The following is a 15,461-nucleotide window of genomic DNA, read 5'->3' as shown; positions in this document are numbered from 1 at the left end:
TTGTAGGGGGAAATGTTGATTCTGACTCCAGAGGCAGTTTAAACACAGAGGACTCCCAGCACTGACCAGGACCAGGACCAGGACCAGGACCAGGTCGTGACCCTCCTTTTGCCATCTCTGTTTTCCAAACCTCCTTCCTCTCCTGATCAAAGATGATCCGTTTCATAACCCTCACACATTCACACCTGGATGCTGCTCAGTACAACGACTGCATGTCAGGGTGCAGTACTGCCTGTGAGTGATACTTCACCCTAGAAGTCTATTGTGGTTTTCAAGTCCTCACTACAAGGATTCCTGAGTCACGAAGATGATTTCCCCTCCAGAATATGAATTGCGTGAGCCAGAATTCAGACAGAACCAGCCACGCATATTTAGCTTCAAGCTAAACATGCGTGGCTGGCGGCTAACAACAAGTGTTCCTTTCAGCAGGTCTGCTGACGGCGAGACCCTCTGAGAACACGGACCTCCGTTAGTGTGAAGAAAAGCAGTTTTGCTGTGTTGAAGTGAGTCGGTGTTCTCAGTGTTTCATTCTCATGTCTGAGAGCAGCAGCGGCGGCAGCGGCGCTGCTATGCTAACACGCTGGCATGAATCGGACCATTGTGGCCCGGCTGGCCTCAGGCAGGAGGCGGCTGTGTGCCTGCTCCATTGTTCAGATGGCAATCGGGGGCCTTTGTGTGTGACGTCCCTGTCTCCCCTGACATGGACCGACACGGCGAGCTGCTGGGTCAACACACGTAGAACAGCCACTGAGGGATTTCTAACAATGGGGGGGTATTTGAGATACCAGCTGGGTACAGAGGTGATGATATCTAGAACCACATCATCTACTGGAGCTGCTGACAGGTCGATTTGGTCGCTGTTGCATCCTGTGTCATCACCAGACGGCGTGTTAGTGGGACAAAGACACGTGAGCCAAACAGAAACCTCATCCTGGTTATGAGGGAAGGAGAGAAGGAGGAGATGAGCAGGCGGAGTTTAATCAGTGGCAGCGCGTCCACCGGTCCATCTGTTCCACTCGCACTCAGAACAACACACAGATGAAGAGATTAGAGAACCGTCAGGTCATCATGGTCTCCACAACCCTATTTATAGGAACACGGACACGCAGACCCCTTTAAATTCAAGTCACTCGTCCTTTTAATCAACTTTAATTTGCTGATGAGGTGGGAGTTGGTTGGACTGGATCGAAGTCCTGGAGCAGCGCAGGTGGAACTGCATTTCCACTAAACTCACTTCCTGAAACAAGTTTAACATTTAGCCCAGAAATATTCTTTTTTTTGTTTTTCCCCTGTCCTGTTCAGCAGCATCCATGTTCCTGCTGCCTCGTTGTCCTGAAGCAGTTCTGCTCTGCTAAGGAGGAACCTGATCAACTCCTGCTGTTGCCATTTATGTTGAACTTTATTAGGAATGTGTTGGTTCATTGGTGAAGCTACCGGACTGAGGACAGGAGAGGACAGAGAGAGAGAACAGGGACAGGACAGGGAAGACAAGGAAATATTCAGTGGCCAGAGGAACTCCTCAGCTGCTCCTCAGCAGGAAACGTCTCGCTACAACACGCCAGTGACATCAGCACTGACAGAGCTTCAGCTCACAAACTCAGAAAGAAGAACAATGTTTTCTGCTCCACCAGGAAAATGTGTCTGCCCATAAAATACCACACACACTGATGTACAAACATGTAAACACACACACACACACACACACACACACACACACACACACACACACACACACACACACACACACTCCTTAGATGTCAATTACAGAGCGCAGGCGGGCTCAACCACTGTCTCCATGCTTGTTTGGGTGGGACGTTTTCATGGTTAACTGGGAAGAGCGCCAGTCATTTATGACCCCCCCCCCCCCCCCCCACACACACACACACACCCCTCCTCCAAACAACAATGAGACACTAGAAGACGTGAGAGGTAGATGTGAGCCAACCCTCGGCCCCCCGGTGAGGGCCCTCTGTCTCCTTGTCCGTCTCCAGGGGGCCAAAAATGAACACCCGCCCGCGGCACAGCAGCATTCAAGGCTCAGATCATGTAATGGAGACAGAAATGATGACAAGTTCCAAAACCAAAGTTGACCCTGAATGAGGAATGACTGACATCAGCGGCCGTGCTGGCGTGAGCCGAGGCAGCGCGTGCCGTCATCGCGTTGACCTTCAGGGTTTGAGGAATTATCAAGAGTGAGCAGATAATCTGTGTGTGTTCCACTTTAATCTCCGAGTTCATTATGACGGCTGCGCTTGTTGAGAGTCATAGCAGGACGCTGCAGGGCTTAACGCCGAGGATGCTGGGAGATGAAGTCTGCTGCTGTTTCCATCAGTTAAAGAACGGATTCACCATCACATGTTTTCAGTGAACTGCAGATCCGGACATCACAACCCCCCGCTGCCACTCACCCAGAACCCTCAGCTGGTTCTGGCTCAGACGGCCTCGTAGTCCGACTAGTTTTAGTTCTGGGAGGAAGTTGTGCTTTTCTTCTTCATATATAAGAGAAACTGAATATTGAGGAAGTTTGTTATGTTCCTTCCTTGGTGTTAAAACCAAACCAAAGCCCAGGCAGGGTGTCTGCACTGGAGAACCAGCGTACTGTCACTGTTGGACCCTGGAGGAAAAGCTCTCGAATGGCCGCTCAGACGTGTGGGGGCTGCTTTCTTCGGGAGGAACCTCCCAAAGTTACTCCAACACTCGACTCCCTTCTCTCATGTACGTTGGGACAGAGGCCTCGGTCACGGTCTGCAGCCGTCAGACATCTGGACTCGGCATTAGGGGATTTTCCGCTGCTTTGTAAAGTCAGCTTAGTGTGAAACAGCAGCTCCCAGACTGTCTGACGGAGACGTCAACACATGACACAACCAGCGTCCCAGCGGCCGAATCAAACCTCCGCCTCCATCACCTGCTGGAGCTGCCGACGCGTTCTGATGTTCACACGCCATAAATGCTGAGCTCTCGAAGGAATTAAAATGATTTCATCCCATATGGAGCTGCGAGGGAACAACTAGGTTCTGTTTGTGTTGTGACGAAGCACGCTTGAACAGACAACTAACGTGAACACATCAACACACTTTCCCGCCCCGCTGATGTCATGACACTGGGAGAGTATCTGTCCACACAACAACACAACAAAACATGAGACACAAACAACAGAGGAACCACTGTCAAGCAGGAGTCGCCCTTCTCACCACAACCAGGTCAGACTCACCCAGAATTGACGACAAATTTCAAAATGCATTCTTAAATTTTTCACCTTCACCCAGGAGGTCATGTGATCACCAGCATTTGCTTGTTTAGTAGCTGCGGTGTCACTTCTGTCTACGGTTCCCATCAGAGAAGCAATGCTGCACTTCTGTTCAGTTCTGATGAACATCTGCCCCTCATCGTGTTGAATATCTGCCTGGACCACTGCAGGGATAGCATTAGCCTGTTAGCTCACTTATCGTCTGTTAGCACACTCATAGCCCGTTAGCATACTCATAGCCCATTAGCGTACTCATAGCCCGTTAGCGTACTCATAGCTTGTGAGAGTTCTCATTGCCTGTCAACTAAGGATGGGAATTGATACGATTTTTACGATTCCGATTCCTTTTTCGATTCTGCTTAACAATTTGGATTTTTATTGATTCTCTTATCGATTCTCTTTTGGGAAAAAAAGAACAAACAGGTCGATTAGCATAAACTTTGTTTAGTTTAGGAGTACCATGACATTCCACATGCACATTGAACTAATTTGATAGGCAGTGTGAGTTGGTTAGCTAACTGCAGTATTAACAGCAGAGGACGTGCTCATGTTGCTGCTGCTGCCAGAGCAGCTCGAACACGCCACGTTCATTCAAAGTTATCGCGTGCTGTGTGAAAATGTTTCTGCATACTGGTCGTATGTCTGCCCTTTGATGAAACATCCACTTTGCAAGTATTGCAAGTTGCCCTGTTGTCATCCTTTCTCATGAAATGTAACTTATCTTTCGAGCGTTTGTGCTGCTTCGGTGCCTTGTTTCCCGCTGGCTGCACTGGTGAATTACGTCGCCACACACGTTGCGTAGCTTTCGCGCCCACTGGAATCGATAAGGGAATAATTAGCAAAATTGGCAAATGATTCCAAGGACTTGAAACACTGGGAACACTGTTCTCAACAAGAACCAGTTTTCAATTCCTATTCCTACCGTTGGCTCACTCATAGCCTGTTAGCTCAGCTACAGCCTCTTAGCTCACTCAAAGCAAGTTAGCTCACTCATAGCCTGTTAGCTTTTCAGCTTTGCTGTCTGTGGTTGTGTGACATCCGATTCAAAAAATTTTCAACAGAAACAAGTGAAGGAAAAGAGGCCATGAACAGACTGCAGACGTCCAGGTGTGAAGACCAGGCGCTGTCCAGGCAGCATGACTGTGATGTAATGTCCAATACCGCAGTAAAAATATATTTCTACATCATAACTCTCATCTCATTGAACAACCCATTCAGAGGTTGATGGTGTGATTTCTGTGGCGATCACTATCAAAGACGTTCCATCAAGTCTGTTGAAGAAGGACTGGTGGCTGGGCGGCTCTGCAGGTCCGCTACATTTAAATCAAGACAGTATTTGGACATCAAATTAGACTGAAACAAAGATTCAAATTGCAGAAAGCAATACTGGGATGAATTTGAAATAATGAGCAGGACAAAATTCTCTCCATCCTCAGATCAAATCTCCCACCATGAAATGTCAAAAAATAATTTTTCTAAAATAAAAAGACAACAACAACCCATGTACAGAAATTCCATCAACATAAAACGGAATATCTGAACAGTTATATTAAACTCACTCCTGCAGAAACTTGAAAAGAACAGCAGCACATGTTCCTCCTGCTCACGCTACAGGAAGTTCCCCAGAGGCCGGACGCCATGATACTGACGGGAAATGGGAGCCATGTGTACACAGATCAGGTGGCTGACCCTCCTTTCTTTACCAACTTCACCACTCTCACTTCACCCTCTCTCTCTCTCGCTCTCACACACACACACACACACACACACACACACACACACACACACACACACACACACACACACACACACACAAAGCTGTTAGTACCCTGTATCTGCAGCATGTCAGGGAGGATTCTGAACACTTTCTTGTAAATGCAGGAGAACATGAAGGGCAGGAACTTTTCTCCAGAACCAGACAAGAAGATACAAGGAGCAGACCCAGGCTAGTTAGCTTAGCCCAATGGCTGCTAGTGGGTGGAAGTGTTAGCATCAGCTAGCTCAGGTCCAGGCTAGTTAGCTTAGCCCAATGGCTGCTAGTGGGTGGAAGTGTTAGCATTAGCTAGCTCAGGTCCAGGCTAGTTAGCTTAGCCCAATGGCTGCTAGTGGGTGGAAGTGTTAGCATTAGCTAGCTCAGGTCCAGGCTAGTTAGCTTAGCCCAATGGCTGCTCGTCTGTGGAAGTGTTAGCATCAGCTAGCTCAGGTCCAGGCTAGTTAGCTTAGCTCAATGGCTGGTAGTGGGTGGAAGTGTTAGCATCAGCTAGCTCAGGTCCAGGATGCTGGTGTGTCCAGCAGGAACCCTCCTCCTCCTCATCATCATCAGTAGCAGCAGTCGCTTTTCTGGTCCTCAACAAACCTTTGGTTCTGTTGACCCAAGTTCCAGTGGAGCTTTGGAGGTGCTGCGTCAAATCACTGCTCCCAGTCAGGAAAGTAGTTCCGGCTACGTGTCTGATTCTACCACTACAATGTCTCCTCATGTTAAACTGGTATTCATCACCAAGGTTACCACAACCCTCCTGATATTAATGCAGAGCTACGCTAACACTTCCCACCCACTACCAGTCATTGTGCTAAGCTAACTAGCCTGGGTCTCAGCTCCCCAGAGATGCGTCTCTATCTTATCGTCTGGTTCTCAGGATGATGGACTATAGCAGACTTTCACTGGAAATGGGCATGAAACTTTAAAATGCCCCCTAAACAATATCTTTAAAAAAAGAAGGATGAATGATGATGTCCTCATGAAGGTCTCCACCAAACGTCGAGAATGTTGTCCAACCTTTGAGAAGAGAACAACAAAACCCTCTGGCTGGAGACACGACCCAAACAGTTCATGGTAACATTATCAGAACATTTGAAGAACAGAAAGGTTCTGGCTATGAATTTGAATAATTTATATCCATCCATCCATTTTCTATACCTCTTATCCGTTAAGGGTCAGGGGGGGTGGAGCCTATCCCAGCTGACATTAGTGAGAGGCAGGGTTCACCCTGGACAGATCACCAGTCCATGGCAGGGCAATTATGGGTTCAGTATCTTGCTCAAGCACACTTGGACATGGTCACTGGGGAAAGTGGGGATCGAACCTGCGACCCTTCAGTTGCTGGATGGCTACGCTACCCTGCATAATGTACACAATATTAGGAATACTGAAGTTGCTGCTGCAGAGTTCCAGAGAGCTATAAAAGACATGAATGGACATACGAGTGAAAACTAGAGAGGAACCTGTCCAAGAGAACCAGACATTACTCAACGAGCTATTTGAGGAAATCTCTGGTTTGTATTTGGGCTGACGGAGGGCAGCGGTGGAAAACCGGACCAAGAATAACAGGACAGAATAAAAGAATAACGGACCTGCACACTGATGGTCCATGTCAACGAGATGTGTTAGCGAGTGTCAATAATCCAAGCCGGCGTGCTGATGTGAGGTGCTGCTGGCTGTGAAAGCGAGGAGCGGCTCCACCCCTGCACCCCCACCGTGGCTCACATCCAACAGGTGGACCAGAGAACAATAGGACCCAGAGGATGTGATGATGACATCATCGCGGCAGCTGGTGGAAGTGCAGCACCAGCATCCTGAGTCATGAGCTGAGTGGCTGAGAAGGGACATGACCATGAACGCATCACGCCTCCTGTGCTGCTGTCTAGAGACACCGGGGCTGCTGGGAGGCTGTCTGGGGTCACGTTGCAGACAGTCGACCTCGTTAACGCAGCAGCCAGACGGCTTTAACGAGACAAAAACAGCGTTAAATCCTTTAACGAGACTGTAACAAAAGCACGGCTGCAACTGATTCTTCTACCACAATTCTTGAACTTCACACTGTCAACACCAGAGGACCGACGGGAACTGAAGAGGAATCAAGCAGGACTGATAAGGACCTGATAACACGTCGTCCCCCACCTCCATCAGGCACTCAGCCACCACCGGAGCTGACAGACCTCCAGACCCGCTCCATCAGAGAGGAGCCCAACACCGCGTGACCATTCGATGATCAGAGGAAAAAACAGCGATTGCAATCAAAGTTTGATGATGTGTCCAACCTGACAGAGCGATACTGCAACCAAAAACTGTATTTTGTCTTTTTAAAGACATTTCCAAGCTAAACTCAGCAGACCAAAGCCGGTTCAGTGCTACCACGAACAAGTGTTACTCACTAGTTCTGGTCTCCAGTCCAGGTGTTGGTGGATCCTGATCCTACGTCTGGATCAAGGAGGCCTGGATTACCAGAGACCTGGAGAGTTGGTGACAAGATGTTTCTGGACAGTTTATAGCTGCTGTTAGCATCAGTCTCTGTTAGCTTCAAGCTAAATCTACGTGGCTGGTTCTTCCTGCAGCCTGGAGTCACTCAGGAGTGATGGAGGGGGGAAAGAAGCTTTAATTTTTGCAATTTCCGACATGAATATCAAACATACAGCTGCCACCAAGGCTGAGTATTCGCAGGACACATCGGTCATGATGTACTTTTACTATGAAATACTGCAATACGATATGACATGACAGATAATTTCCTGAAAATGTCAAAATCAATTGAACAAAGTAGTCCAAATTCCTCGCCACCACACTCGATGTGAACCTCCCAGGCCGCAGACCCCCCAACCCTCCTGAGGACCATCTATCATGGCTGCCGCCAGGAGTTTAGAAACCATTTCAGCGTCATAGCACCATGATTTGTTGTTGTAAACAACCAGGCCCCGCCCTTGCTCCTCGCCACCAGTGATGCTGCTCAGTCAAGCTGGAGAACTGCGTCCATGATGTTTTCATTCAACCACGTGTCTATAAATAGAGACGCCGCGTCCGTCCCTCTGACAGTGCTGACACGCCCTCAGGAGACTCATGTGGTCCATTCTGCACAACAGACGGAGTCACCGCATCATGGTGGCGTTCGTCTGTCAGCAAAAACTAGGAGGTGATTTTCACCAAACGTGGTGGAGGGGTGGAGCTCAGGGAGAACCGTTACACTTGGGGTCTGATCAGTTTCACACAGCAAAAAATAGCTTTTTTTCTCCACCAGGGTTTGGTTGAGGTTGGCGTGGCTCTCCCAGCGCTCTCTTGTTGAAGAGAGCAGATTCTCGCTCGTCAGCATCTGCCTGATATCAGATGTCAACCCTGGAGCGAAACCCTTCGACACATACCTGGGATGTGAAGCACCACACTCACACCACACCCTGAGGCAGGAGGGGAGAAGCTGGACGTGAGATGAGAGTGAAGTTTGAGAGGGAGATGTTAAACGAGGAATATTAGAAGGGTTTTGGCTGCAGGGAAGATGGAGGCCGGCCTCCACCGCCTGCCAACGCCAGCAGTCCACAAATGAGACGTCTCAGAACTGGTGAACTTATTTTAGTGGAGACGAGAGCTGCACAAGCAGAGCTCTGTTTGTGTAAGGATGGTAATGTGTTTCAGATTACAGACGGTTGTATGGAAATTCTTGTGGTGAGACTGGACGTTTGAGAGCTGAGCGCAGGCCCGCGAGCTGCTTCGCCTGCTCAGGCTTCAGGATTAGCAGCTACTGAAGCCGCCCTCTATCTCACAGCTCATCTGTAAATATTTCTGCTCCAGTCTCTGACCGCCGCTGCCAGGAAGAACGTTAATAAGCAGCTAGGATTAAACGTCCTGAGAGGCGTCTGCTGCTCATTATCAGCCGGTTCCATCGGAGCAGCGGGGCTATCGGGACGGAGCGTTCTGGACTTTGGTTTTACTGCTGAGGAATGAGCACACATGTGAGATCAGCTCCTAAACAGACTCGCTGCCAAGTCCCGACACTTTGATCTGCTCTGAAGAATTCACACGAACGAGACCAAGACAAGGAAACACACGTTCAGGAACATTAAATGTTCTCGTGCTGCTGCTGCTTTCACTGCAGTTTCACGGTTGCAGAACATAACATGACCTTTGACCTTCACCTGAGCTTCACGGGTACTTTGATCTGTCTGTTTACTCTCTCCCACTCCCCCTCTCTCTCTTTCTCACTCTCTCTCTCCGCCACACCTCCTCCAGTCTACAACAGCAGAACCATTGTTCCTCTGACGGCACATGAAAGAGCCCGGTCCGTTTATCTTATGGTTGCTCTCCCATCGACATCCTGACGATCCAGACACTGAGGCTTCAGACGTCCTGTCAGTGAGCACCTTCACTGATGTCACCAAGTGCGTTTTCAGGGATGTGTCGATATGAAAATGTTCCCTCCCCTGGCAGCTCCAGCGGGGCTGCACGGCTCACTCAAGTACCTGAGTGCTGCGACACTGACTGATACTGCGATACCATGTAGGACAATAAAGGGAAGGTGTATTTGTACATCATTGTTCTGATTTCATTGTGATATTAATGATGTGATCTTTATGAGGATGAAACAAAGATGATGTCATGAGTCTAGAGATGAGATGGCGTTAAGGAGGGCGCCTCCACAGCGCCACCACATGCTTTCAGATGGGATTCTGACACGCGATTAACTTTTAAGAAATACTTGCCCTTCGTGTGATTCCACAATGGCAGGAGCTCGAACTGCGATTCACGTGGGCTTGTGCCTCGTCCTCAGCTGCTCAGACTGAAATCTGAGTTCAGGACAAACCTGGAGCGTGAATCCCACAGCCGGCGCCATGCGACGCTCGCTACGGTCGCTTATGATGAGGAATGAGAGCAGAAATATCTGGTAAAGATTGTTATCCTCTCACATCAGTACCACTCGCTTCCTGCAGAGCTCCAAAGAGGAAGCAATGAAATGTGAGCAGCTTGGGGGGGGCTTCCTGCTCTTGAACCCCCCGTAGACAGAGGTCAAAGGTCAAATCACTCTGAGCAACTCATTCGGTCAGATCCTATCCAAACCACTCCCCACGACACGCCCCTTGATCTCAACCAGGCTGACCAGGTGTACTCGCTCTGGCTCCGCCCATCAGGACCTCCAACAACGTGAGAACAAGCTCCATTTTCTTGACGCTCCGTAACTTTCAGGAAGGCACACACAGTTTTCCAGATGGATTTTTCCTGGATTCCGAGTAGCAGTCACACCCTCGCTGCCTTATAAAGTCATGGAGAAGAACAAGATGGCTGCTGGGACTCTGAGCTGCTGCTCAGAAATAACTTCCTGTGGTCATCATGCGGCCCACCGCTCTTCTTTATTCAGACAGTCAGATCGTACCTTCAAGCTCTCGTCTGAGCACAACAGACCGCCTTTACAGTGATGAACAAGAAACGTCTGACCAATCAGAGGAACCCCGGAGACAACACATTCTCATAATTCAGCCAATCAGGTTATGCCACCGTGATGACGCCATCAGATAATCAGCGCTGTCTATAGCGCATCTCATGAGCCGTCACTGCCACTGGGTTAGTCTGTTTTCAGCCTGTTAGCTCACTTGTAGCCTGTTAGCTTGTTTTGATAGCGGCTGTGAATCAAAAACCTGTGGAGGAGCTCAGTTGTTTTCAAGACATTCAAGAAAGAAACTGAACCAAAATAATCAGAAGAGGGAGCTTCGCAGACTCATCTGAGATCACGGAGGATCCCAGACGAAACCTGCGGACCTCAGAATATTCAGGAATTCCAATTTTTATTTGTGGACATGAGGAGTGAGATATTTAACATCCTGTTGTATGATAACGCTGACATCAGGTGTGTGGTTCCCATCAACTGGAGATACCAGCAGGTTCAGTTCTACGTCAGATCCACCAGTAAACACCAGACCGGTGGATGGTGGAGGTTCAGTTCTACATCAGATCCACCAGTAAACACCAGACCGGTGGATGGTGGAGGTTCAGTTCTACATCAGATCCACCAGTAAACACCAGACCGGTGGATGTTGGAGGTTCAGTTCTACATCAGATCTACCAGTAAACACCAGACCGGTGGATGGTGGAGGTTCAGTTCTACCTAAGATCTAACAGTAAACACCAGACTGGTGGATGGTGGAGGTTCAGTTCTACATCAGATCCACCAGTAAACACCAGACCGGTGGATGGTGGAGGTTCAGTTCTACATCAGATCCACCAGTAAACACCAGACTGGTGGATGGTGGAGGTTCAGTTCTACCTCAGATCCACCAGTAAACACCAGACCGGTGGATGTCGGAGGTTCAGTTCTACCTCAGATCCACCAGTAAACACCAGACCGGTGGATGGTGGAGGTTCAGTTCTACATCAGATCCACCAATAAACACCAGACCGGTGGATGTTGGAGGTTCAGTTCTACATCAGATCCACCAGTAAACACCAGACCGGTGGATGTCGGAGGTTCAGTTCTACCTCAGATCCACCAGTAAACACCAGACCGGTGGATGGTGGAGGTTCAGTTCTACATCAGATCCACCAATAAACACCAGACCGGTGGATGTTGGAGGTTCAGTTCTACATCAGATCCACCAATAAACACCAGACCGGTGGATGGTGGAGGTTCAGTTCTACATCGGATCCACCAGTAAACACCAGACCGGTGGATGGTGGAGGTTCAGTTCTACATCGGATCCACCAGTAAACACCAGACCGGTGGATGTTGGAGGTTCAGTTCTACATCAGATCCACCAGTAAACACCAGACTGGTGGATGGTGGAGGTTCAGTTCTACATCAGATCCACCAGTAAACACCAGACTGGTGGATGTTGGAGTGGTGGAGAGTCTTACAAACCTGGGTTCCTAGTGAGAGTCTAAAGGAGCCTCCTGAGGTCGTGAAGGTGACCTTCAATGGAGGGAACCATGGAGATACTAACTTCCTGTTGTACTACAAATCCAGCTCATCCCTGCCACAGTCCATCTGTAGTCAGGCTGTAGTTCTTACATACCCGTCCCTCATTCAGGGCTGGTCCACGTGAGTGGTCAGTCCATCTTCAGGGAGAGAACAATCTCACAAATATGAGAACTTCCTGATGTTCTGGCCCAGTGGGCTGCTCGCAGTGGCTGTCTGAGTCATATTCAAGTTCATATCAGTTGATCTTCTTACATAAACCCAGTTTGTTCCAAGATGTCTGCTAACAGGTCAAGTCAGGCAAAGCTTCCAGGACCAGACAGGAATTTGGGACAAGCTCTTATCCTGGCACCCATCTGAAGATGGGCATCTCTGCTTAGACGCTCTCTGGACCACGTCGAGAACTTCAGCCTCAAGTCGAACCCAGTCAGATTCAACAACCACGACCAGCCACAAACGGGGGAAACGAGCAATCTGTCCAATCACAGCCCTCATGGGGATGTGACTCCTCCCAACACAGCAAACACTGAGCGCTACAAACAGAAGTCCCCTGTTTAGCTCAGTCAAACCGTGCGAGTCGCGGAAGGAGACTCATCCTGCTTCCAACAAATACCTGAAGATGTCTGTTATCAGAACCTGACGTGTCCCAGACCGGCTACCCACGCATGGACAGAACCGTCCAGCCCCGCCACAGCCCAACAAACAGACAGACAGCCAGGGAGATCTGAGCTCTCAGATTTTATGCTAATATCGGATTTTACAATTAATTTCAGAAGTCTGAATAACTTTTGTCATTACTCTCTGAAACAGAACAGACATAGTGCCTAACGTTTGGCAGCTAACGTTAGCTAACTGCTAACGAACATGAAGTAAATAAATACCCTTAGTTCTGTAGAATCAACCTCCAAACACCACCTGTGTAGGTTGCTAGATTTGACAAGCTAACGCTAACCTGTGGCAAATAATGGAAAAGTGAATGAAGCAGAAATCAATGGTGGTGTCAGCACTTGGTTGAAAAGCAGCATATTTGTGTGTAGATACAATCTGGGTTGAGCTCATTAATTGCGAAGCTTTCGTCTTGGAGGTGTTGATGCAGAGCCCGAAAACTGATAAGGAGCGAAGTTCCACCACCTCAGACGCAGCAGCATCTTCCACACGACCCTCTGACCGGGTTCCATCCAGGCACATCTGACAGATTACCGGATCAGAGGAAAGCACTCGTGTTCATTTCCAAACTATCAAGTAGAAAAAGCTCCGATCTCCTGATGTAAACTCCACCCTGGAGGACAGAGGAGGCCCCGGCGTTCTCCATCGCTCCAGCCAGAGCAAACACTCTCCCTCTGGGAGAGGAAGCACTCCTGGCTGGCCACACCCTCCACAAATAACAATCTGCACACGCCATCTCCGGCTCCAGCGTCTGGCTGGAGGGAAAAGGTGCGCACACACACACACACACACACACACACACGCAGACACACACACTCACACACACACAGACACACACACACACACACACAGACACACACACACACACACTGGGTGAGAGTTGGGAAAGTGAGGCCGGGGCTGTCTGGTCGCTCTCAGGTCGTCTCCCCTCGCCGCCTGAGCTACCAACTTCACCACAAGCTCCTCCAGGAGGCGTGGCTGAAACCACGCGACCATCCAGAGACACTGAGTCAGCTCAGCCTGGCTGAGTGGTTCCAGTCTGCCTTTCTGACTCTTTGACATGAATGGACTGAAAACACGATGAAATCTTGAGAAACAGACTTGAGGAATAAATTGTGAAACCTGAATTTAGTTGTTGACTAAACTGCTGTGGGGAGCGTGAACACCTCAGAGCCTGAGCCACCAACCGCTGCTGCAGAGGGTGAAGCGTCAGTGACCAAACCAGATACCTTTGACACCCGGACGACGCAGCGGAGCCTCACGCATAGTTTATATGGAATTACCAGTTTGACTGGAGGAAGGAAGGAAGGAAGAAGCAAAGGAGGGAGGAGGGAAGGCAGGAAGGAAGGAAGGAAGGAGGGAGGGAAGGAACGAAGGAAGGAAGAAGCAAAGGAGGGAGGAGGGAAGGAAGGAGGGAGGGAGGGATACGAGGGTTTAACTGCTGGCGTGCTGCATCCAGCGGGACCTACAGGTGCACCTGAGAACTGTAGGGAGGCCCGGGGGTCACAGAGAGAGGAACCATCCTTTGAGAGAAAAAAATGGTTCCCACGCCGTGATGAAGTAAAGCGTGGGAACACGTTGGGTCTCCTGCTGGGGACTCCGTAGACGCCATGACCACATCACTGGTTCTCAGAACAGAACCCAGGAACACTTTAGAACTGAGGTCAGGCCACAGACAGGCCTGCAGGTCTGAGCCGGCGGCCACAACAACAATACTAATACTAATATTAATACTAATACTAATACTGACATTAACATTAACATTAATACTAATACTAATACTAATACTAATACTAATATTAATACTAATACTAATACTAATATTAATACTAATATTAATACTAATACTAATACTAATAATAATGTAGTGCAACCGTCAATGTTTGGTTCTGCTCGTTCCCTCCTGGGGAGATAAAGTCAATTCTGGTGGAACCGAGCGCTCGCGTCCTCCTGGTTCTGGCCGAGTGACGAGAGAACCTGGCCCATGACGTCATTACAACACGAGGCGTGAATTCGTTGTTCAACTGTGTAAAAGTTTTCATCGGGCGTAACTGATGGAAGGTCTAGGTGTCACTTTCACTGCGTGGTCGTTCTGGTTCTGGTTCTGGCGGTTCTGTTCATTCAGTCTCAGGACTGAACGCTGCCCCGGCGGCACCTGTTGACGCCCCGTCAGAGCGCGGCGGTCTTACCTGAGTTTCAGGTTCGCCATGAACTCCTCCATCGAGACGGTGTCCAGGAGGACGAAGTCCGCTTTCCCGAACTCCAGGCTCTCGTGCTCGGCCATTCTCGAACCGTCTGGACCTCTTCGAACTACCGGAAGCTGCTGGCTGAGAGGAGCCGACGGGAGGTGCGCATCGGTGGCTTCCACGCGCCTCACTGGACCGTGCGTGACTTCATGGCGTGAAAGTCACTTTTCTCATTCCTGAAGCAGATCAACGGCCCGCAGAACCCGCCGAGGCGAAGCTACTGTCCCTTCACGCGCGTCTCGGGAGAAACACAGAACTCCAGAGTTCTCAGGTCCGGCCGAGCCTCCCGGTCGGTCCTCGTCCCATCGCGCGCCAGCTCCGTCCGTTTTCCTGGAGTCTCCCCCTCCCTCGGTAAGCCCCGCCCCCGCCCCGCAGCGGCGAGAGGTGCGGGTCAGCGCGCTCCTGCGTGGAGGAGGACCGTCGCTGCCAGCGTGCGGAGACCCCCGCCCCGCCGCCGCTGACGCATACTTGGGCGATGAGTTCTCCGGGGCCCGCGTGGACGCTCGGGACGCCGCTGTGACCATAAAAGGAGAAAACGGAGCCCGGCGGAGTCCCGCCAACGGACGGATGAATGGAAGGTGGAAGGGTGACTCCAGAGACTCTTGTATCCCCGTTACACCCGCCCGACCGGGACAC

At 49.8% G+C, this 15,461-nt stretch overlaps 1 protein-coding gene across 1 annotated transcript in view; it reads right to left on the bottom strand.

Moving 5' to 3' along the window:
- Positions 1–15,327, bottom strand: part of myo1d (myosin 1D) — a 58,240-nt gene extending 42,913 nt beyond the window's left edge. The window contains exon 1 of the mRNA XM_086194858.1: positions 14,769–15,327. Within this exon, the coding sequence (XP_086050984.1) occupies positions 14,769–14,863 (95 nt within the window). The 5' untranslated portion in view covers positions 14,864–15,327. The remainder of the gene's footprint in view (positions 1–14,768) is intronic.
- Positions 15,328–15,461: the final 134 nt, after the last annotated feature.

This window comes from Aulostomus chinensis, chromosome 23 (genome assembly GCF_037954235.1).
Source record: "Aulostomus chinensis isolate RoL2024-O1b breed Wild chromosome 23, RoL_Achi_v1.0, whole genome shotgun sequence".
In the NCBI taxonomy this organism is placed as follows: Eukaryota; Metazoa; Chordata; class Actinopteri; order Syngnathiformes; family Aulostomidae; genus Aulostomus; species Aulostomus chinensis.
The sequence above is the reverse complement of the archived record's forward strand: the minus strand, read 5'-3'. Positions and strand labels throughout refer to the sequence as shown.